Source organism: Lonchura striata, chromosome 2 (assembly GCF_046129695.1).
Source record: "Lonchura striata isolate bLonStr1 chromosome 2, bLonStr1.mat, whole genome shotgun sequence".
NCBI lineage: Eukaryota > Metazoa > Chordata > Aves > Passeriformes > Estrildidae > Lonchura > Lonchura striata.
This window is the reverse complement of record NC_134604.1, coordinates 83,256,608-83,278,221: the sequence shown is the minus strand read 5'-3', so window position 1 is coordinate 83,278,221 and position 21,614 is coordinate 83,256,608. Positions and strand designations below refer to the sequence as shown.

Sequence of the window (21,614 nt, the reverse complement as noted above, 5' to 3'; positions counted from 1 at the left end):
GTCATTGCTTAAAAAACCAAATGACAGCCAGAACCCAAAACAAGCTTTAAAATGTAATTATGTTTCATCTATATGAATGCAAAGTGACAGCTTGCTGAATCCAAACTAATTTTGTGAGTTAATATAAATATAATAATAATGCTGTATGGTCTGGAATACTAATTCTTTTCATCCTTCCCCCCTGCTTTCATCTAGTCTTTCCTTCTTTGTTGTCTTGCTTTGCCTATTACACTTTGTATTTTTTAATCCTTGTATGTTTTGATTTCACTGGAGCTAGATACATATGATCACGGTTTCTTTAGAAACTTCTATGAAATTAGATAATATTAGGAGGAAAGTTGAAAAAAAGCTATGGTAGTTTTTACTCGAAGATGTCAATTGCTTTGCTGTTCTTTGTCACTCCACCTGTCTTTCTGAACTAAATACCAAAATCATATTCTCTAACTATCCAGCGGGTAGGGACCTGGAATTTTTTCTGAGATTATCAAAAATAAGCTGATGTATATATTCTGATGAGATGCAGTAATGTAACTCTAAGCATAACCTTGTGCTGCATCAGTCACCAAAGCATTTTATCTCCCAATGTCACCTTTATCTTTTAAGTTACTTTGTAGGAAGTTGTATCAGTCAGCTAGCACTGGTTAATCAAATGACAGCTGATAACTTGCACATCTGCAATGGAGAAATACAGGGCAGAATGTTAAGAACACCACATACAGCACTTCGTCCTAAGGCATATAGGTGCTGTTTTCCATACAAACAGCATTTCCTTGGCTATGCATATGTGCCCACATACACACACCCACACATTCCCATGCTCTTCATGCATTTGATACATTTAAGTATTGCATCCTCCAGCTTCTCTACTTGATAGTTATAAGAATAAAATTGTGAACCCAGGCTTCAAACTAAATAGTGTGGCAGAAGTTTCTCAGCCCTTGCACTTGAACAAGGGTGTTTCTGATCAAAACTGCTATTGCTGGCTATATAATGCTGGTCTGAAACATTATGATATATGAAATATGACATCTTTAACTGTGCTGTGAAGACTCCCAAATGCAAAGGCTGTAATTCCCAAGATCTTTGGCCAAAATATCTCCTTTTACTAGGTCAGAGAAAGAAAGAATAACTAAGTCAAGAAAATGCAGGCATGTACTCTGAGTCTGATCATCATCTAGTGTCTAATAAAAAAAGAGGTGGTCATCCTGTTTTGGACACCTGTTCTAGACTGAGACTGATGGAGATTTTGTCTCAATATCCCAGAGCCATGACTGGTTCTGTTTGATTAGATACCCAAACCTGAGGAAGCAAAAATTAGAATCTTGTATCTTGTAGTGTATCTTGTCCCTAATAAAGGACAAGTCTTCAAGTTGGAACACGAGGTGTATTTTTTTAATTCTCTCAGTGCAATTAAAGCAACAGACTTAGTCCAAATTAAACTAATTTGAAAACTTGAGGAACATTTCTGACTGGAAGTAGGTTGTTTGTAGAGCACATAGCAGTGTTGGGCAACAAGATGAGCTTTTGTGCTGGGTCCCAAGGCCAAAGGTTGCTTTGCTGACTCCCATCATCCTCCTCCCATCATTCTCCTTTAAAAGCAAAGAGAATGGGCTATTTTTCCTTCAGGATATTCAGTAAGGTATGTTTGCTATCTACACAGTTGCTGATGTTCAGGAAAAACATGAACTCTAAATAATGCCCTGAGCCCTGAGTGCCTGTGTGCTATACGTATTTGACTGAAGCAGGGACTTGGAGTTGAAAGCATAAAACCAGACAGCCATATCACCAGGTTTTATGACTCTGTGCATGCATAAGTGAAGATGAAGAGCAATCCATATGCAATGCACTGCCCAGCGTCTCATCAGATCCCACCTCAGTATCAGAAGGTAAAGCCTTATACACAGGAATGTAATTTTTCTGGAGCAAGAACTTCATTCACAATGAAGCAAGAGCTTCATTGACAGGAGAAAGCAAGCCAAGCTGAGTAGAATTTTCAGAAAATCATAGAATAATTTGGATTGGAAGGGACCTTTAAAGACCCTCTACTTTCAAACCCACACCATGAATGAGAATATATTCCACATTCCACACGGTCCACCAGGTTGCTCAAAGCCCATCCCACCTGGACTTGAACACCATTAGGGTTGAGGCAGCCACAAGCTCTCTAGGCAACTGTTCCACTGCCCCACCATGCTCACAGTAATTTCCTCCTAATTGCTAATCTAAATATGCCTCCATTTCCCCTTATTCTACCCTTGCTCTTGTGAATAGTCCCTCCTCAGCCCTCTGGTCAGCCCCCTTTAGGTATTGAAAAGTGCTATAAAGTCTTCCTGAAATCAACTCTTCTCCAGGCTGAACAACGCAAACCTCTCAGCTTTTCTTCTTAGGACAGATTCTTCTGCTCCCTGATCATTTTGGTGGCTCTCCTCTGGCCTGCTCCAACATGTCTGTGATTCTCCTGTGCTGAGGACTTTGGAAGTGGACACAAGACTTCAGGTAGCACCTCATAGGAATGGAGCGGAGGGGGAAATCCCTTCCCTGCTGTAGTTGGCCTTCTTAAGCCTCATGAGGTTCCCATAGCCGAGGTGCTAGAGCTTGATTAAGTCTTTCTGAATGACACCCCATCCCTCAGACCTGTCAACCATAGCACTTCTCTCAGTGTCGTCAGCAAACGTGCTGAGTATTTTGCATAGACTGAGGTGTTTAATGCCAGCAATATATAAATTTTGCTGTCAGATCATTACCTTTCTTTTTGTATGTATTGCAGATTAATCCACTATTGGAGAAGAGCTGTTGGATATATTTAGAATAATATTTTATTTTAAGGAAAAGTTATACTATTTTGAGAATATGCTGGTCAAATATTTCTTGTAAGGTTCCAGATACTGGATTTTTGTTTTATGAAATTTGCACTTTAGAATTAATTTTTTGATACAACTGATATTATTATAATGTTTTATGTGATGTGTCTCTGGACGCTGTCATGCTCATGTGGGCAAGTTCTGTGTATCAACCAAGGCCTCTTGTAAAAAAAAGCTATTTTAATCTGAAAGAATTCTATTTAATTCTTCTATTTTCAAATAAAATAATAAAATTTCTTTAATCTGTCTTAAATCCTGGCACTGCTTTAGGACTTCAAGAACTGCAAGCCAAAACTATATAAAATTTATGTATAAAAATATATATTTTTAAGGAACAATATAATATTCACTGTCACCTGATTTCACTCTATGAATCTGTGCTCCAGATGTGAGTGGGCAGTTTAGTTCTTCTCTACCCCTCTTACCTCATTTATATTGGGATTTTTTAAATTTTATCCATTCTATATCCTCACCAAGAAAGGAATCTGTAATTTCATGACACTTTCTAAATACCTTGTCTAATGATTTTTATCAGAAAGAGGGAATTTTTTCCTCTTCTTGAGAAAACAAGTCTGAACATTGGACCACAGGATAAATTGTATTGTCTGCCCACAGACATGATGTCCGGTCATCCAAAATATAAGCTACTATGTTGACTGAGGGTTTTCCCCTCAACACTCAAGACACAGGAGATATTACAGGAATTATCCACTGAAACTTGACTCATTACCTGATATCTCAAATTTAATTCTGCCTGAGGATTTTTGTGGGCATTAGACTGACAGGTATGGAGGGGAGAGCACTGATGTTCAAAGGTAAGAATACCTTTACCTTCTGTGAAAAGTACAATGCAAGAGGAAATGTAACATTACCTACTAAAGCTGATTCTTCTTTTGAGGTCATTAACCTGACCTTACAGAAAACAAAGTTATTTATAGTCCTTTTATTGTTCAGATGTTTCTATATTGAGCTTTCCTGTTGTCACCAGCCATTCTTAATAATAAAGGAGAAATAGTGTAATCTTCTCCATTGTGAACTTTTTATCAAAACAAAAAGCACAGTTAGGTGAATCAAGACTCAGCACCAAACTGTATCTTAGAAACCTTATATTTCAAAAACACAAGCAAAATTTTTATATTTTTATTTTTTCCTATCAATATTATTCTGACATGGAAAAAATTACCAGTAATGAAAGCAAGTAATTTTCAGGTATCTTCCAAACCTTTCAAAAAATTATGTCCATCATTGTTTTGATTTTCCCACTTTCAAAAAGAAATGTCTTCCTTACAAAATCAGTTCATTCTCTTCTAGTCAAAGAAACATTGTCCCAGCTAAGAGTTAGAATAATCTGCCCTGATTGTGTACCTGAAAATGGACTGGCATAGCTCATCATCTCATGGAATCAGTAGGAAAGATTCTTTAAAAGGACAGGGAAAAATAAATAGCAAAAATTTGTCAGTTCTGAACTTATAACTTTTCTGAGTTAAACTTACTTAAAAAATCACATTACTGCAGAAAACTTTGTTTTCTTTACCACGTTTAAAGTTTTCTCTAAATATTTATTTTACCAACTGCAAAGTCCACAACATAAAAAGACCTTGTCTTCACACATATCTTTTATTTCTGCTTGATGTGTGTTTACACAATGCAGTGACTCAGAAAGGGATTTTTTTTTTTGAGAGAATACTTATGACATTCTCTTGCTGTTTCCAGAAACATCTACTGCTTCTACCATTTCTCATGGCCACTTGTTAATAACTAGTATGAGATTTGTATGAACAGCCAATCTTCAAAAGGAATTTTTCTATCAGAGAGTACTTGGAAGCTATTGCAGCATTATGAAACGCTAACTCTAATATAATTTTAAGACAAATGGACCTCAATATTAGCTCATATTTTCTGAGATGCTCTAATTTTACTGGGATGAAAATCAGGTTTTTTAGAGACAAAGTGCAAGATACTGCTTTGTCTTTGTGATCCAAAGCTAATTTTAAGAGTTGCATGCTGTCAAGAATGCAAAGTACTTCAAGTTACTGGAATCAGACAAACTCCCACATCAGCTGTTCTTTGATCTGTTAGAATATTTTCCACCTCACAGAAAGGTATGCTTGATAAAGATATGCAGATAAAAAAGGCATGTCATCTCTATAGGTCTTCTAACAGAAATTTCTTCAAACATTTCTGGTAGTCGAATGTTCTCATCTCTGTTCTCTTCTGGTGTTCTCAGAGTAACCCCTGAGCATCTCCATTTGCATTGACATATGTTGCTGTTGGATAAAAATTACATTATACACAAAATCTGCATTCATTGGTATTAAAAATTCTGTGCATTTTTAAAAGCAATCAATTTGTTTGGCATATATCTGGGATTAGTACATATTACTTACTCTGTTGCAACTGGAATACAAAGATTATATTAATTACTCTCTCAATCTACAAGTTGCTCACAAGCAAATTTGCTTTGTTGTTCTGAGCCTTAATGTTATTTCCTGGCACTCTCCAGGCTGATATGACCATTGTGCCATCAACAATCGCTTAAATCAAAAGATCACCGTGGCGTCTCAGTAATTTGTTGCTATCTTGTAGAAAGTAAATACCCAGCTATGCTGAAGTCTTCTGTCAAAGGTTTATTCAGTGTTTGTAATAGTTTGGGGACAGAAATAGCTTCTTTCTCTGTCAGTTACATTAAATATAGTTTTTGGTGATTATATATTTGAGTACAAAGACCCCTACACAGCAGCTTACAGAGTTCTAATGTGAAGAGAGATACAGAATATAAAGCTGATGGTGATGATTCTGTATTCTGCCAGCCCATATTCATAGCCACAATGAGTTGATTTGCTCACTATTACTGGTAAAAATGGGTGGGAAGGACTTTAGCACAGAAGAGGTGATAAATATACTCTTTAACCAGCTGACCTCAGGGTCAATATGGCACCTTTAGCATCAAATTTGGTCAAATTATATTGACCAGAAGTGTCATAGAAATTATTCTGAATCTTGAGAATAAGACACTTGGCCTCAGGCCAGTTCTGGACCTCTTGAGCTTTTCTGAGATGAGTGTAGTGAAGAGGAGCACAGCCTGCTCTGAGACCAAGCCCAAGGCTTGTGGAATGAAGTCCAGGTGCAAGTTCAAAACACTTCAATCTTATAATGTGTCATTTGATTATATAGAATATGCACATCATTTTCCTCATAAATTTGTTTTGAGAAGATAAAATTAAACAAAACAACCCATTCCTCTTGCCTCACAACTCAAATTATGGTATCTGGATTGAGATGATCTGTGGTTTCTTTCACAGTTTGCAATTACATAGATATATGATTTAAAAAAAACCCAAAACACAGTATTGGAAGACATATATCTTTCTCTTGGGAAAGCAAACAGCATAAGGGAACACACTGGAAATTGCTAGTTAAATTGCTGGATGCTCTACTAGTAGATATTTTGATATTGCAGTGTAAGTACAATAATATGGAAGGCTAGAGTAAAATTTACAGAAATCCTGCAAAGGCTCTGAACAAATATTTTGAGCACACAGAGCAGAAGGAATCCTCATTACAGTTTTCTATTTCAATGGTGCTTTCAACCAAAAAAAACCAAAATTTGGACACACCTGTGCCTTCTCCTCATGTGTTGCAGAACCAGGTAAGGAGCAATCTTGCTGTGCCCTCTAGCACATAGTACACTGTGTAGCTTTTCTGGAGTTACACAGATCTAAACTACTGCCTGACTAGCACATTTTTCCCTGCAACTCACACAATGACAGCAGTAAAAAACATTGACTGTGCAAGGCAAGGAGCTCCATTAACCACAGTCACAAATTTCTGTCAATATTTAGTCCTTGTTTTGCCAAGTTGACTGAAGACTTGTAACCTGGCATGGGATAAGCAAGCACCTTAACTCATAGTGCATCAGCTCTTCCAATGTAAACACCTCTGCATGTGGCTTTGTGCTGAGGCAAGGGCAGAGCTGAGGTAGGATATATTTTATGCATTGTGCATAATGCATAATCCTTCCTGCTCTAAGAATGTGCACATTTACTACTGCATAGCCAATGACTTGCAGATCGCCACAGAAAATTCCCCTTGATTACTGCTTACATGCTGTGACATGTTTACATGTATAACATCCCATAACTGACTATTCTTCAGGGACTCAGAGTGATCACTCCTTAAAATGTTGGCCCACTGAGTGTGGATATGCTGAAACACCTTTGAGCACACTAGATATTTTAGTCCCCTGAGGATTTTCTCCATCCTGTCTAGTGACATCATTGTCCTGTAACATTCTGTTCTCTTCTGGCTTCACTACAAATGCTGTACATACCTTTTTCCTTTTTTTTTTTAATTACATGCTGCCCCAAACGCAATGTTGTGCCATCTGACTGCAAGTCACATCATGCGTGCCAATGTGGTCAGAGAAAAAAGACACACTACCTGGTGGTGACTCTCATCTGCTAACCACGTTTTGATATTATTTGAAGGATGTGGAACAGGCGTGGTTAAAACTTCCAGGCATCTATACCTGCAAGACAGTGACACAGGCACACAACTATTCTTGTCTGCAGGAATAGATCAGACATTTATGCATTGTAATATATATTCCAGTTCCAAGACAGGCATCTACTATTTCTAAAGCCATTTAACCTCTTTTTTTCTTTATTTTCACTTTTATAAACATTTTCCATAGCTCTTCTTAACCTAATTGGTTTCTAACCTGCAACAGTTTTAAAAGGACTGGATGCATATAAAAAAAACCTATTATTTATACACAAATATTATTTCCAAGCAAATTGAGAACTTGTGGTATGCTACTGTGTCTGTACCTTAAAAAATTATTCCTATGTATTCTTTCCATAATTTAAAATTGATAACTTCTTTTATACAAATCAATAATGATTAATCACTAATTAAATAATAAGTTTACTTTCAATAGAGGCTCCACTTACATACTGCTCCTTCCTAGTATTAAGGTATCTTGAGTTATCATCCTATCCTGGACAAGTTTATTTCTCAGATCACGAAAGCCTTTGCTGCCATAGGCAGCTCTCAATAGAGAAGCTATGTTGCCAGGCAGAAAAGTAGTGGCATAGAGAGAGCATTAACTGCTGGTGGGTGTAGGGCCACTACTATCTCTTTGCTCTACTAATGGTATTAATAGTACAACAAAGGAAATTCGTTCCGTCAGCCTGACTTCCCCTTTTTATTTCTAGTAAACTCTCTAGTTTAGAGTGACAAACTGCTTTCACAACACCCATGGGTTTTGAAATGAAATTGGACAGCATGACATGCAGTTCATCTTTGGTCTCATTAATACAGGTGGCCTTGAATGCAGAACCTGTGAAAGCATGAGGTAAAGTCACAATAAAGATAGAGAGGCTGCTGTCAGAGTAAGATTAAAAAATGTCATTTATAGTGTCAGGAATACATCAGAGAATAAGGTGTGAGACAGGGTCTGTGGGGGACTGTGGTAGGAGCTGTGAGAGAAGAATTACAGGTGTCAGTGTCTTACACTAGGTCATAACATTAAGCACAAGTTTGTTAGAACAATAGTCAGAAAAGCAAAATTAACTGCTTCTTGAGAAAATCTGTGTTTGACTTTTATCCATTGTATGGTTTACTCTCATCCTGACCCCTCTTCCACCAAAAATTTATACAATCATCAGAAATATACACTACCTTCTACATGCATATATCAGCAGACCTCCAAGGAAAACCAAAGGACAAAACAATGCAAGGCTTAGCATTAGGATATCCACTGTCTTTTCTTAAAAAAAAAAAAAAAAAAAAAAAAAAAAAAAAAAAGGGAAAAGAAATGTTAATTATATGGGAAAATCTAGGGTATTTATTTATTACATTGATTAATTACATATAGACTCATAAATATTGCTCTATCCTTGAACTGTCACAGATTTAAAGAAACATTTCCTGGGGAAATTTTTAGAGGAAAAGGGCTTCTGATTTCAGCAGTGTTCCTTCCTCCCCTTCTTTCTTTTAGCCCTCAGCCTTGCTGCTGACTTTGTCCAGCACTTCTTGCTTCATTCCATTCCCTCCTTTTCCTGGAATTCTGCTCTCATAGCCTGGGCATGGCCTGTCCTGCCACTGGGTATTTCCACACAGCCTTGATTCCTCTGGATATCAAACCCTCTGTCCATCTGACACTGGGGCTTCTGCTGCTCCAGCTGCTCCTGAGTTCCCACTGCTGCTACACCTCCCATCTCCACACACCATGGGTCCCCCGCTTCTGCTTCCTCACTGCTTCACAGCTGTAACTGATTTAAGGCAAAATGAAAATAAAAGCATTTTGTCAAGCAAAATATTATTTTGGATACAAGAAGTAGCATTTGGTTTCTATTATACTTACCTTTTTAACCCTTCTTGGCACAGTCCTAAAGAAATGGCATCAATACATATTTATACTGTTCAACAAATACTACTGCTATGTACTTTGCATTACTTCCTCCAAAATACCCAAAATAGCAGTGTATTTGGTTGACTCAGAGCTATGTTTTTCTGGAAAATTTTATTTCTTGTTTAATATCTAGCTTCAGAACCACAGCTAGTTTGGACTGGTTTTAACAAAGTATTCTGAAGAAAAACAGGCAAGGACAGCTCTTAAAATAGAACTGTTTATAGTGTGTGGCCAGTTAAACGATGGTTTTAGGATCAATCCAGATTAAAATCAAAGTATAAAAGAATAAAAGTTCTGGGCTTGAACCCATGTATTTCCACAAATTTCATATGAAACCAAGACAAAACTCAGAAACTTGTGGGTAGAACTTATACGAATATGCCTTATCTTCTTTAAAGTACAAAACTACTCTTTATTCACTTTAAGATGAAAAGGAAGTTACTTTCTTCTTGCTGTCTGAGATGAGGGCTCAGAAAACTTCTTCTGAACCAACTCTGGACCATGTAGTAAGATTTTTTTTAGTTTGTGGTCATTTCTCTGCATCATTCTGCTAACCTTATGTCATGCACACACCCAGAAGAAGAGGAAGTCCTCTTCTTATCATCAGCTGAACCACAAAGAAGTTTGCTTCTCCTGCTTTCTTACTTCTTGCATTTTGGAAAGCAGCAAGAAAAAAAAGCACATATATTCTTTTGGGTAGACAAATTTCATGATGGTTTTTTTTCAAATGCAAATACTTTAAGTTTGACAGAAATAACAGAACTTTGAAACCAAAACAAGTGCCTTGGTTTGCAAAAATGCAGAACACTTCTGAATTACTACAAACTTCAAAGTGATCTATGAATGCTCATCAGCTTTAAAAATTAGACCAATTATTTTCAAGTTTCTACATATGAATAAAGCTGATTAAACATATCTTTTTTTAGCAGAAAGTTTCTATAGTAAACAGCTCAGTTCAGGTTAAATTGTGAGGGTTTTTTTCAAGGGCATATGCTAATTCTAAAGGAGAATTAATGTTTTCCTCATGAGAAAATTAGCAAATTCTTTTCATGTCAAAGGAACATTTCAGAACAAATATTTTAGTTATGTTTTGAATTATGTTATTTTATTTTGATGTTTCAGCTTTTTTTTTTTAATGAAGGCTAAAATGCCTTTTTAAAATGCATTCTAAAAGAAATGTTGCACATTTCCTAGATGAAACAGTAGAATTGAAGGAGAAGCAAACAGAAAGCAGGTCATGCCATGCTTCTTCAAGAATTTCAGTAGAAAGAGATTCTGTATCACTAGAAAAATCAACACATTTCAAAACAAAAATATCGAATGGATGTTTTTCTTTTTAGGTTACTTGCATAATGTTCCTTTAAACATGTTTCCAATTAGAAGCAGACAGAATAATTTCCACAGAATACAGAGTAAAATGGACAGAAAAATTTAGCTCAGCTTCAAAGTAGGTATATAAAGAGATTTAGCTGAGCACCTGACCCTCCAATGGAATATCTCCATTGATTCATTTTATAAAACCACTGATCCTTCCTGAGTAGGAAGGAGGGGAGTTGCTGCACCACATGTGCAATATAGCCCCGGGTAAATCATCCTGCTGCACTGAACACATGCAGATGTTACAGCTTATTTGCCATGGGGGTTTTGTCCATCCTAAACTTTTCTGAAGTGGAGGAAACCTGCTGTGATTCTTGAACCTCAGCAACAGCTGTAAAGGAAGCTGGGAAGGTAACAGTGTTGAAAACAGCTAAAGGAGACTTGCATGTGCAGAGAGCAAGGTTTGGTAGGCTGGAACCAGAATGGGTGACTGCTCTACTCCATTTCCTTCTTCTGGTGAAAGGCTGGCAGGGAACAAGTAAATCTACGTGCCTCCTCCCAGAGGACCTCTTCTGATTTCCCCCGTCTACACATGATTTCCATATCTACAGATGTGTCTGACCTGATGCCAGGCAGACAGACCAGGCAGACCCCTCCTAGGCCATGCTGTGGTCCTAGACACTGTCTTTAATGAGAAGAAAGGGGAATCTCTAATGAAGAATTCAAGACTTTTATGGCCTGAAAATTTCTCTCCTTCACCATAATGAAAATGAAGCTCAATTAGGTTTCTTTCTCTAGCTATTTCACAAGTGTAATGCTTTTGAAATTAAATGAATTAATTTAGGCCAAAAAAGGTTTCAGCAGACCAGTGTGATATAATGAGGCATCTGATAGAGCTGGCAGCCAGTATCCAGTAAACTCTATAACTGAATTTACATTCAACCCATTTCAAAAATAATTATGTCTCACCTAGCATTTCCTGTCCTCAGATAAATATGTATTTGAAGCTCAAAAATCAAAACGACATATTCCAAAATACAGTCTGTTGTGCTAAATAATACTTACCTTGTTTTGTTTTAGTACCCATAATGCTGTATTTTGTGTGTGTGTGTGTTGACACACAAGTTTCTCTCTATAAATACAGCATCACACCACTGTACAACTGCCCCTCTGCCTAACCTGATGGCATAAACCTTCTGCGTGTGGAAGCATTTCTCTCATCATGGAAAGCACGTTTCCCTTGTAAGCACACACTGTTATGTGCTTTCTTCATAGAGGTTAAAGGAAAAGTATTGCAAGGCTCCTATTTATTTTGTGCTCAAGTGAGATGTTGGGGCCAGAGCCCATGCATTCAAATGAGAGCTAAACCATTTCCTGTCTCTGTAAGATAAGACATTATCCACCAGTGTAATAAGGGACATTTTGGACTTAATCCTTAAAGACTATGTGTCTTGATGAATGACTCTTGTGGATTTCTTGGCTTGCTAACTCCAGTTGAAAGTATTTTTAGAGATGTATGGACTGTCCTTTGCAGGGCAAGGTAACAGGGTGGAGGTATGATGGTGTTAGGACCTGGTCAGCTGCTGACAATTTATTATTTCCTAAAGGCTGTCAAGAGTCAGGTTGTAACTTAACTCCTGTCCTGAGTTCTGTAAAGGCCAGGAAAATAGAACTCAGACTAAGGACTCCCCTGAGGCAGAGCTGTGCGAGCCTGGGGTGTGCCATGGACCCCTAGGTTGAGTTATGCTCCAATAGCAGCCTGAAGAAAAGAGGCAATAATGAAGTAAATACATTGAATGGTACTAATGCAACCCATGATAACAGTTATGAGTAGTAAGTACATTACTTACCATCATTAATAAATACTGGTTCACTCCATTCACTCCAGATCTTGTTTGCTATGCAAACCTCTTTCTTTACCCTCACTTGTGCTGCACATCTTTTTGCTGGCTTATGAAATGGATACTTATAGTTCTCTGCAGTGACATTTGCAATCTATCAAGAGAGGTTTAGGGGATTACTTTAAAATATTTTGCATTGCAGTTCAAACAAATATAAATATAAACTAGGAATGTCAAATATCACTATTTATATCTCTAACTAGTAGGAAGAGATTTTCAGAAAAAGTTCTTATGGCCAGCTACAATTTGACTCTCATCTGTGTTAAAACCCAGAACTGAACATGAAGAGAGACTGGAACTGATAAGATGCAAGGAGGTACCATTAGGATTTTGAAAACACTGATTCCCCTTTCATTTTTTATCACACCACATATAGGATGAACACAGTAACTATAGAAGTGCAAGTTTCAACATTTTGGTGTGGGTAGTATGCTACCCTTGCTTCTCTGCTATAATAAAATCTTTCATTTTTCAGCTGAAGGATGTCCACTGTTTTTGTGGCTATCCTGAAACACCTTTAATTGTGCCCACGAATAAAAGCACATCACTACAAAAGATCAAGCACAAACATGGAGTGGTGGAATTTAAAGCAGAGGGATCTTTAAATAATCCCTAATCACTTTTAAATACTGAAGCAAACTTCTATAAATAATGTTAAAATTCTAAGTATTAAGAAAGAGAGAGAACTCTTGCTTGTAGAAATTAAAAGTTATGTTAGAAGGCTGCAAAGAAGTAGAAAGTATGAATCTCATACATGAAAAAACATGGAATCTTTGTTTCCTTGGTGTTAGGAAAGCATGATCTGTTCTCCTCATACTGACTGATGTGGTGTGGATTTGAGCCTGTGCACCATGTCACTTCTTTCTCTTCCCTTTAAGGCTTTTCCAGTTCTGGTGTCTATTAATATTTTGTGGTACCCAAAGCACAATATGAAACTTCAGGAGAAACTCAGCATCTAGACAGGCAAATTAATCACAACCTGTGTCTTACATGTGACATGCTGGTCATGGACACTTTAACAATTGACCTTTGTCTAACACAGAATGATTGACTCAGTTTGTGGTTCAATGCAATCCACAGACCTTCTTTCTTCTGTGTTGACTCTTATAGTTTAATTCCTTATTTTGTGTTGACGTATTTGACCTGTATTTCCTAATCATAGGATTTTCCTTATTCCTGAGTTTTGCCTGAACCAGCATTTCAAATTCTAACCTTGTTTCCCATGGTACTTGATAACTTTTCCTAGCTTTCAGACAATACTTCTTTTTCTATAAGAAAAAAAGTTAATATGGTCTATGTGATAATAATGTACAATTCAAATTTAATATAGAAGACAAACACTTCAAATTCACTTCAAAGCAAGCCTGACTCTGAAAGATTTAATAAAATATATTGATTTTTCATTTTTACCAAAAAAGACAAGTTGCATTCTTCATTAAAGATAATGGTATTTATTTAAACTTTGTTTGAGATTAAATTCTGTTAAGTTCAAGGGATGCCTTGTTTTTGTGGAAGTTATGTTGTACAGACTAAGTGTACTACCAGAGAAACTGATTACCTTATGATCTGTTATTTTAACTTGGTACAGAAAACACTTTTTCCTTGCTGAACCAATAGTAGGTGGAGGTTTCCAGTGAATTTTAATACTTCTGTTTTCAAGGGAAACTGAGACGTTGATAGGCGGGTTCAGCTTCTCTGAAAAATAAAATGCAGAGAGAGACCTTCTGTACCTTATGCTCTTTCTCATATTTCAACAGATGTAAAACAAATGAAAGTGCATCAGTCCTTAAAATATACAGCTGAGTGTTTTGGAGTTTGCCACACCCAAGGAAGACATTCTAATGAGTGACACATTTTCTTAGAAGCTGCTGTTCAGTGAGTGCCTCAAAATAAAGGGACATAGTTGGGGTTTTTCATGCATCTTTCTAGGAAAGGCAGAAAGAGTGGGAAGGAGAACAAGGCCCTCTCCAGAGCCAGTGCTGGTGCTGAGGAGTTTGCCACTGTCTCCATGTCATGTAGTATACATGTGTTTTGTCTACCCACAGTCCTGGTATTATTACTTTATAAAAATTGAATTTAATCTCAGAGAGGAGTTACAGAGGGGACCGTTAGAAATTCACAGAATTCATAGAATCTTAGAAGGGTTTGGGTTGTAAGGGACCTTAAGGATCCTCAATTTCCAAATATCCTGCCATGGCTAGGGCCACCTCCCACTACATCAGGTTGCTCAAACCTTCATTGAACCTGTCCTTAAACATTTCCAGGGCATCCACAATTCTCAGAAAACTTGTTGCTCAGAGAATTTGTCTGATTCAATATATGAAGATTTCTGCAGATGCATAAGAAATATCTATCTTTCTTTCTCCTACAGAGGAGCAAGAAAGCCCTTGCTCTGGAGGAAGTACAGTATTGGAAGCAAGGGACATTTGGGTCCCCAGGATTTCAGCCTTGGATTCATATAAACAAATCTATAGTTGTTTTTAGCATGTCAAGTGTTAGAGCACTGCTCCTGAGTGTGTGCCCAGTACTCAGGCATCCTCAGTCCTTCTCAGCTGCTGCTGCATTTCTCTGAAAGGAAGAACTCCAGCCTGGAGTTTTCTGAAAAATCCCTCCCGGCAGAGAAAGAAATGCATGGCAAGTTTCTGCAGAGGGGGTCAGTGAGGTCTGGGGATGACAGAGCTGCAGAATGAGAAAAGCCAGAGAGGGGCAGGGAGGGTGAGCGGCAGCAGGACAGAGCCCTGCAGCTGCTGTGCTCTAGCAGCCTCTGGGGGTGGGCGCACACCAGGAGCCATGAGAAGAGTAAGAAGCAGGGTTTTTGTTTCACCTCTGAAATACTGCTGCCAGACCATTCTCCCTTCTAAGGATGTCAAGAATAGGCAGCAATTTAATTTCATCCTTTTGTCGTATATCGAATTATAACTGGCTCTGATTGCAGCGTAAAATTTTAGGTAAAGCAAAAAATTCTAATGTCTTAGAATTGGACAGGTTAGATGAGATCTAGCTCAGAATAAATATTTAGAGTTTTGAATTATATTTTTGCTATCCCTTGAGCTATGACTGATTCCCAGGTTACAGGTCTGGAAGACGATCAACATGTTAAAGACTTAAAAAGCATTTGAATCTGCAATCTTTGCTGAATTTCTGGTGGATTTCTTACCCATGAGATTAATTCAAACTTCCTAGAAAAGTTAGGAAAAGTAATTTTATATGATAATTCAAAACTGTAGATAATTAAAAATAACTGCCAAGATATTTTTAACTTTAAAAAAAATAAATAAAAATGCTACTAATGTTTGAGAACATTCATATTCTTAAATTCAGGTTATAAATGAGGCTTGTAACTATTTATGTTCTTTTTCTTAATCACACTTTTTCAGCACTATAAAAAAGGATAGAAAAGAAAAAAATGGAGAAACAAGGGTGCAAATCTTACAAATATTGTTTCCTTATATTAGCTATCATTTCTTTTAATTAAAATTATAGATAAAAATGTTATTAAATTAGACAAAAAAAAATGAAAAAACCTTTAGCCCTAATCCATTTTGTTTAATCTTTGTGTAACATTCACACTAAGATGAATGCTTAAATAGTTAGAATTAATATTACGACTTTGTCACACCTATTTCTTTTTTTGCTTTTCATGAAGTGACCAATAAATAAGCTTTTCATAATATAAAATAATAGACAATACTTACCTATTGCCTGAGGTGTGAAAGCTTTGTAATAAGACAGTTCTCTTGAGCTATTTCTCAAATTTTTCACAGTTATGTTTAAATTTATTTTCCTTGATGGTTGGAAATGTATTTCTTTCATATAGCATCCAATGTTTTTCTTCCTTGCATTTTTTATATATTGCTGGCATGCAAAAACCTGTCCTACATGTCTGTGAGAAGGAAATATAAGGTTTTTTAAAATAAAATACTTAGATCCAAAATCATAGTTTCATACTCAATTGGCTAAACGTCCTTACCTATATGAGGTAAAGATCTGGATATCTTCAGGAGCTTCTGCTTTGATGTGCCAGGTGCAATTGAAAAAAGAAATGTTATATATGATGCATGAAAGATTCTGTATGTAGACTGCAACAAAGAAATGATAAAAAGAAAGAGCCATGTTTATTTTACATTGATTTCCTTAAAACAACATGATGGTTGCCTTTACAAACCCATTATATTGGCTTATTTCTAGAAGCATGTGAGAAAAAATAGGCCTTTTTGATTTTTAAACTGTGAAAACTGGGAAACATATCTGCTATTGACACAAAAGCCTTACTAACCCACTTAAAAATAAATTAAAATCTCTGATCTTTTAAAAATTGCTGAAATCATGTGATACAGAAGGCAATCTTTATGATACATGAGTTGCTAGGGAAATTAAAAGAGTGTTTGGGTCTTACTGACATCTTGTTCAGCATAGCTGGAGTTTTCTGAATCTGAACACATCTAATAAAGGAAATAATTCTGCAATATCTCAAGGTATTATGAATCATATTCGTAACATATCTGTACCAAAAAAAAAAGTAGCAGAAGATAATTATGAGATTTCAGAAATTCTCCAAGTTATCATAAATGATTGGATGTCCCAACAACAAGCAGGAAATAGATTACCTGGAGGTGCCTTGTAAGTAAATTCTGTCCAGTCACTCTCCTTAATTATGTCTTCTGTTTCTTTTGCAAAAAGTTGTGTCTTAACTTTAGCATTAAAACCAGAGTGTAACTTAAGATGTATTATCTTTTCCTTCTCCTGCAGTCTTTCCTAAGAGGAGAAAGAAGAAATTCCATGAAGGTAGACAGTTCTAAGTGTTGAAAGGGAAATTATGCAAACTCATCTACTGAATAGTACAATATATTATTTTACTTTATTTTATGTACGACCTCTGAAGAACTTACTTTCCTTTCTTTAGTGGTATTGAAGAACTTATAAATCAAAATGTACTTCACAGTGTATTTCTTGGTTTCTTCTTTTGTCAGGTTATTGTTCCAGGACAAAATAACTCTTGTATTATCCTCGGTGGTCCACAGAACATTATGTAGCCTAAGTGCATCTGCAATTACAATGATATTACATAGAGAGAGGATCCTCCACTGTGTACACTAAGGAATTGTCTCTCAGCAAGGCTTGCATGCCCAGTAGCTCTAACAGGACCTCTGTTCTTGCCTGGAGAAGGAATTTCTGAGCTTTGCTGAATAAGACTTTCAGCAATGGGGATCATGCTGCTCTTTGCAGCTTTCAAAATTAATTGATTCACTTTTGCCTGTCCTGGACATCTGCCCTACTGCAGCTCTCTGTTTCTCTCTATGGGCTGTAGAAAGTGCCTTTACAAGTTCAGATTAGACATCTGGGAGAGTTAGGATAGGATGAACTGTTAATATTCTACTTACCCTTTATGTCTTCTTGTCCCCTTGCCAGGACTGTGGGAAACAGTGTCTTATGTTGGAAAAAGCTTAATATCAGCAGGACAGGAATGACTGTGACCCGTGCCATAGCAAATGTTTTGGGCCACAGGTCTGAGGAAACTGAGACTCTTTAGTTCCAAGTTTGGTTGAAAAAGTAGATAGAGCGTGATGCTTTCATTTTGCATCTGTGAAATATTAGGAAAGGGTCATCTAAATGCTTAAAAGGTGTCTAAAGTACAAAAGGTAAAAATGAAATGGCATATGTTTGACAGGATGTTTGTATTCAAACCCACTTTTAACTGGGTGCCAGGGTCAGAAAGAATGTGTGCCATAGAGCACTGGTTCTGTGTGACAGCACAGCTTTGATTGCAAGCCAGCACCACAGATATGACACTACTGACACTGCACGTGTTTAGACAGGGCCCACCTGCCATACCCATGACTAGATTTAAGCCCAATAGCTCCACTTGTATGTGTCACCTGGCCTCTTGCGATCCTAGAGAACTGTCACTTCTAGACTGTGACTTGTGTAACCTTGTTTAGGAGGATATGAACCATAAGAAATGAATCCTGACATTTGAAAAAGTATCAGCAAGAGAATTTTAGGTGTTTGCTAAATTTGGAATACAGTGAGCAAACAGATTCAGACTGATCAAAGTTGTTTTTAGCAAGACAGCATTGCTATTTCTTGGAAGGGTCTCATTCAGAGGTTGCTTTAATGTAAAACAACATTTGATACCTTCTGTGTTTATATGCCTCCATGTTAAGAGATTTTCACTCACTAACTGATTTATCTTGGCTCTGATTGTTTTCATTTTTAAATTCTCAGACATATTGTATTCAGGGATCAGCACCTGGAGTCATATAAAAAAGTTCACAATACATTGGCTAATAAGTGGCACTGGTCATGTAGAGGAAAATGTGTGAATGTTACAGCATCAGAAAAATCTACAATGAGGTTTCCTGGAAAAAAGAAACACACATACAATTAAAATTACATACATATACAGATTAATTTATAATGGTATTTTATCACCATGCAGTGAAAAAAACACCACTTAAGGAATGCTGCCCTTGTTTATGAAGTGCTGTGAAAATAATCATAACAGCTGTAAGGCAGAGGTTTCCTCATCTGGTTCATTCTGGAGTGATCTCAGCTGTAGCACCAGAAGCAGCTATAGTATGCAAGTCACACTTTGCACATGGCCAGCCAAAAAGAAATAAATCCTCCTGCTTGGTGTGCCCAGGTAAGAAACCAATTCTAATTGTCTGGAGGGGGAAGGGGTGAGCTGTGCCATTAATTGTGCTCCTAGAAGAGTATGGTGTGTGGCAAGAGGAAAAAGTCAGGGAAAATATAAAATATAAACAAGGGAATTTACATGGTTTACAATTCAACATATAGTGGCTCATCCCTCTCCATGGAATGGACCGATCAAAAACAGTCCTAGGAGCATATAAGTACTTTATTCAAATTAGCAGAAAGGGAAAAATGAGGATGGTAAACAATAAGCAATTTAAAATACCTGTGGCTAATATTAACATTTTGTTTTTTTGAAAACACAAGTCAAAAGGGGATGTGGAACAGGAAAAGGAACAAAATAAATCTTGCAGTAGCAACAACTTTTGGTATTAGAAACAAAAATTGACATAATTTATGCAGCAATATAAATGCATTTATAGTTGGAGAGAGGACACACAGGGGCAGACAAGGAAGACTTTTAAAGTAAGTTTGAACAAGCCTAGAAAAAATCCAACCAACCTGAGTCAAAGAAAGACATTTCAGGTGAGACCAGTGCTATTTCCCCAAGGTGAGTTGCTCCTAGGAGTGCCTTTTGTGCAGGACTGAGAGGCACTTCTCCACTCTGTGTGCAATGAACACGTGCACCTTCTCCCACTGATGCTGTGATGGTGGATGGCCTGCAAATAGACCAGGCAAATGCATGGAAAGCAGGTACATGGAAAGCTACCAAAAACTGTTAGAGGTGCATGCACAAGCTCACATCCCTAATTCAGCAGCTGTCAGTGCTGGGGGAATACTTTGGGTATGGGCTGCAGGAGGTGGCCAGAGTTGTGGATTATTTCTGGGTAACATCTCCTGTTCTCACTGCTGCAGGCAGAACAGCAGAAGGACAGCTGGGCTGACCCCACAGGATATTTCTTATGTTTATATACAATTAATTAGTCCACAGAAACCAGCAAAATGAAAGCACTGCAGCATAATTGCACCCAAAGTGACTAGGAGGGAACAAAACCTGTCCATACATAAAAAGCTTTTGATTCACAACTTGTCAAAGAATACGCATTTTCATTTGTGCCAGCATAGATGAGCTGAAAGACGGAACATTTCTTCTCAGACATATGCAGACAGGACTTTGTGTTCCTCATCCTGTGCTACAAAGAGGTTTGAGTTAGCATATGGTGCTGAAATTCAGTCCATGATGTGCAAAATAAAATTCATTGCCTGACAATTTTTTTCTAATAATATTCTCTGCCTCTTTTTTCTCTGAAAAAATGCATACTAGCCAAATATACTTGCAGACAGTCCAGTTAATCTAGTGGGATAGAAATTATCTCAACGATCTAAATTAGCAAAAAAATAACCATGATGAAAAAAAAAAAAAAACAAAATAAAAAAAAATAAACTCAAATTCTTTCCAAGCCACGTCCTGCCAAAAATGGGGCTTAAAAAACACTATAGATATTTTACCACTTCTTTTTCTTTTATTTGTCCCTTTTCTTTCACTTCTGAGCTTCAATTACAGTGAATACCTGTTTGTTGGTGCCCAGCAATGTCTGGTTTACAGTAGTGCATTGTTAGAGTAAGAGAAAGGGAAGAGAACTGACAGGAGCTGCCAACCCATCCACCACTGCAGCTGCAGAGGTTGTACAAAACCCACCTGGTGAATTTGGGAAGTAGACAGAGAAAGAAAAATGAAAATAGCTAAAACAAGTTTCACAACACTTAAGAGCTGTTAGTTCAAGTGGCAGGACATTAAACTATTAATTTTAAATCCGCATTATACATGTGTTTGAATAACACATAACTTTTTTGAAAAGTTCTGGGGATGATTATTATATCCTCCTAAATGCAAAAGTTAATTTTTTAAGAAATAGTTTATATATTTTTTTCTTTGAAAAATAAATAGTAAAATTATCAAAAAAGACAATTTCAGGTGGTCTTGAAAATTATATTATGCCAAATTTAGAAAGTAAATTCAACTATTAAACAATGAAATCTTTTATTCATCATTCTAATGCACAGTCTTAGATGAAGGGAATCACTAGGACTGTTTGTCTGATTAAGGCTACCTAAAACTTAGATTTAATTTAGGGTTGTCAGGTTTTTAACACTCCCCGTACCCCATCCCATATTTAATAGTGGAAGATATAGAAATTGATCAATGAATGATGAAACAATAAATAGAGGTCAAATAAAGTTTAAATCTCTTGGTAGCTGAAGAACCAAAAGAAGAGTACCATTTACAAACTTTTTTTCAAAACTTACCTTAATTTCAATGCTTATTAAATCCTAGGTACCTATGCATCATTTGGGCTGAGAAGTGGGACAGATCAGCACTGGAGAATGTCTTGATTTAGGACTACAATGAGAAATTGATTCAGGAGACTTCCCTTTTCATAAGGCACTCCCTCAGAAAAGCCCATTGCGAGGGCCACTTCCCACTGAGGGGCTGAAGCACACCTCTGCATAAAGCAAACACTGACT

General features: G+C 37.0%; 1 protein-coding gene across 1 annotated transcript; it reads right to left on the bottom strand.

Annotated features, from left to right (window-relative positions):
- Positions 1–5,059: 5,059 nt before the first annotated feature.
- LOC110479348 (interleukin-5 receptor subunit alpha-like) lies at positions 5,060–19,750 on the bottom strand. The gene is made up of 11 exons (XM_077790873.1): positions 19,650–19,750; positions 17,876–18,075; positions 17,384–17,538; positions 17,102–17,249; positions 16,465–16,573; positions 16,190–16,377; positions 14,053–14,189; positions 12,444–12,588; positions 8,544–8,631; positions 7,302–7,389; positions 5,060–5,128 (listed from the first exon to the last, which is right to left on the bottom strand). The coding sequence occupies exons 2-11, from the start codon at positions 17,976–17,978 to the stop codon at positions 5,060–5,062; spliced, it is 1,230 nt and encodes a 409-aa protein (XP_077646999.1). The 5' UTR covers positions 17,979–18,075; positions 19,650–19,750.
- Between the last annotated feature and the right edge of the window lie 1,864 nt (positions 19,751–21,614).

Bases quoted from the DNA above. Each gene is read 5' to 3' on its own strand.
- LOC110479348 (XM_077790873.1), bottom strand. From the start codon at position 17,978: ATGGCACGGGTCACAGTCATTCCTGTCCTGCTGATATTAAGCTTTTTC. The intron at 17,250-17,383 runs GTAAGTTCTTCA...TTCTCCTCTTAG, and splicing joins ATACCACTAAAGAAAGGAAA to GAAAGACTGCAGGAGAAGGA. The intron at 12,589-14,052 runs GTAATCAGTTTC...CTCTCTTGATAG, and splicing joins TTAAAATAACAGATCATAAG to ATTGCAAATGTCACTGCAGA.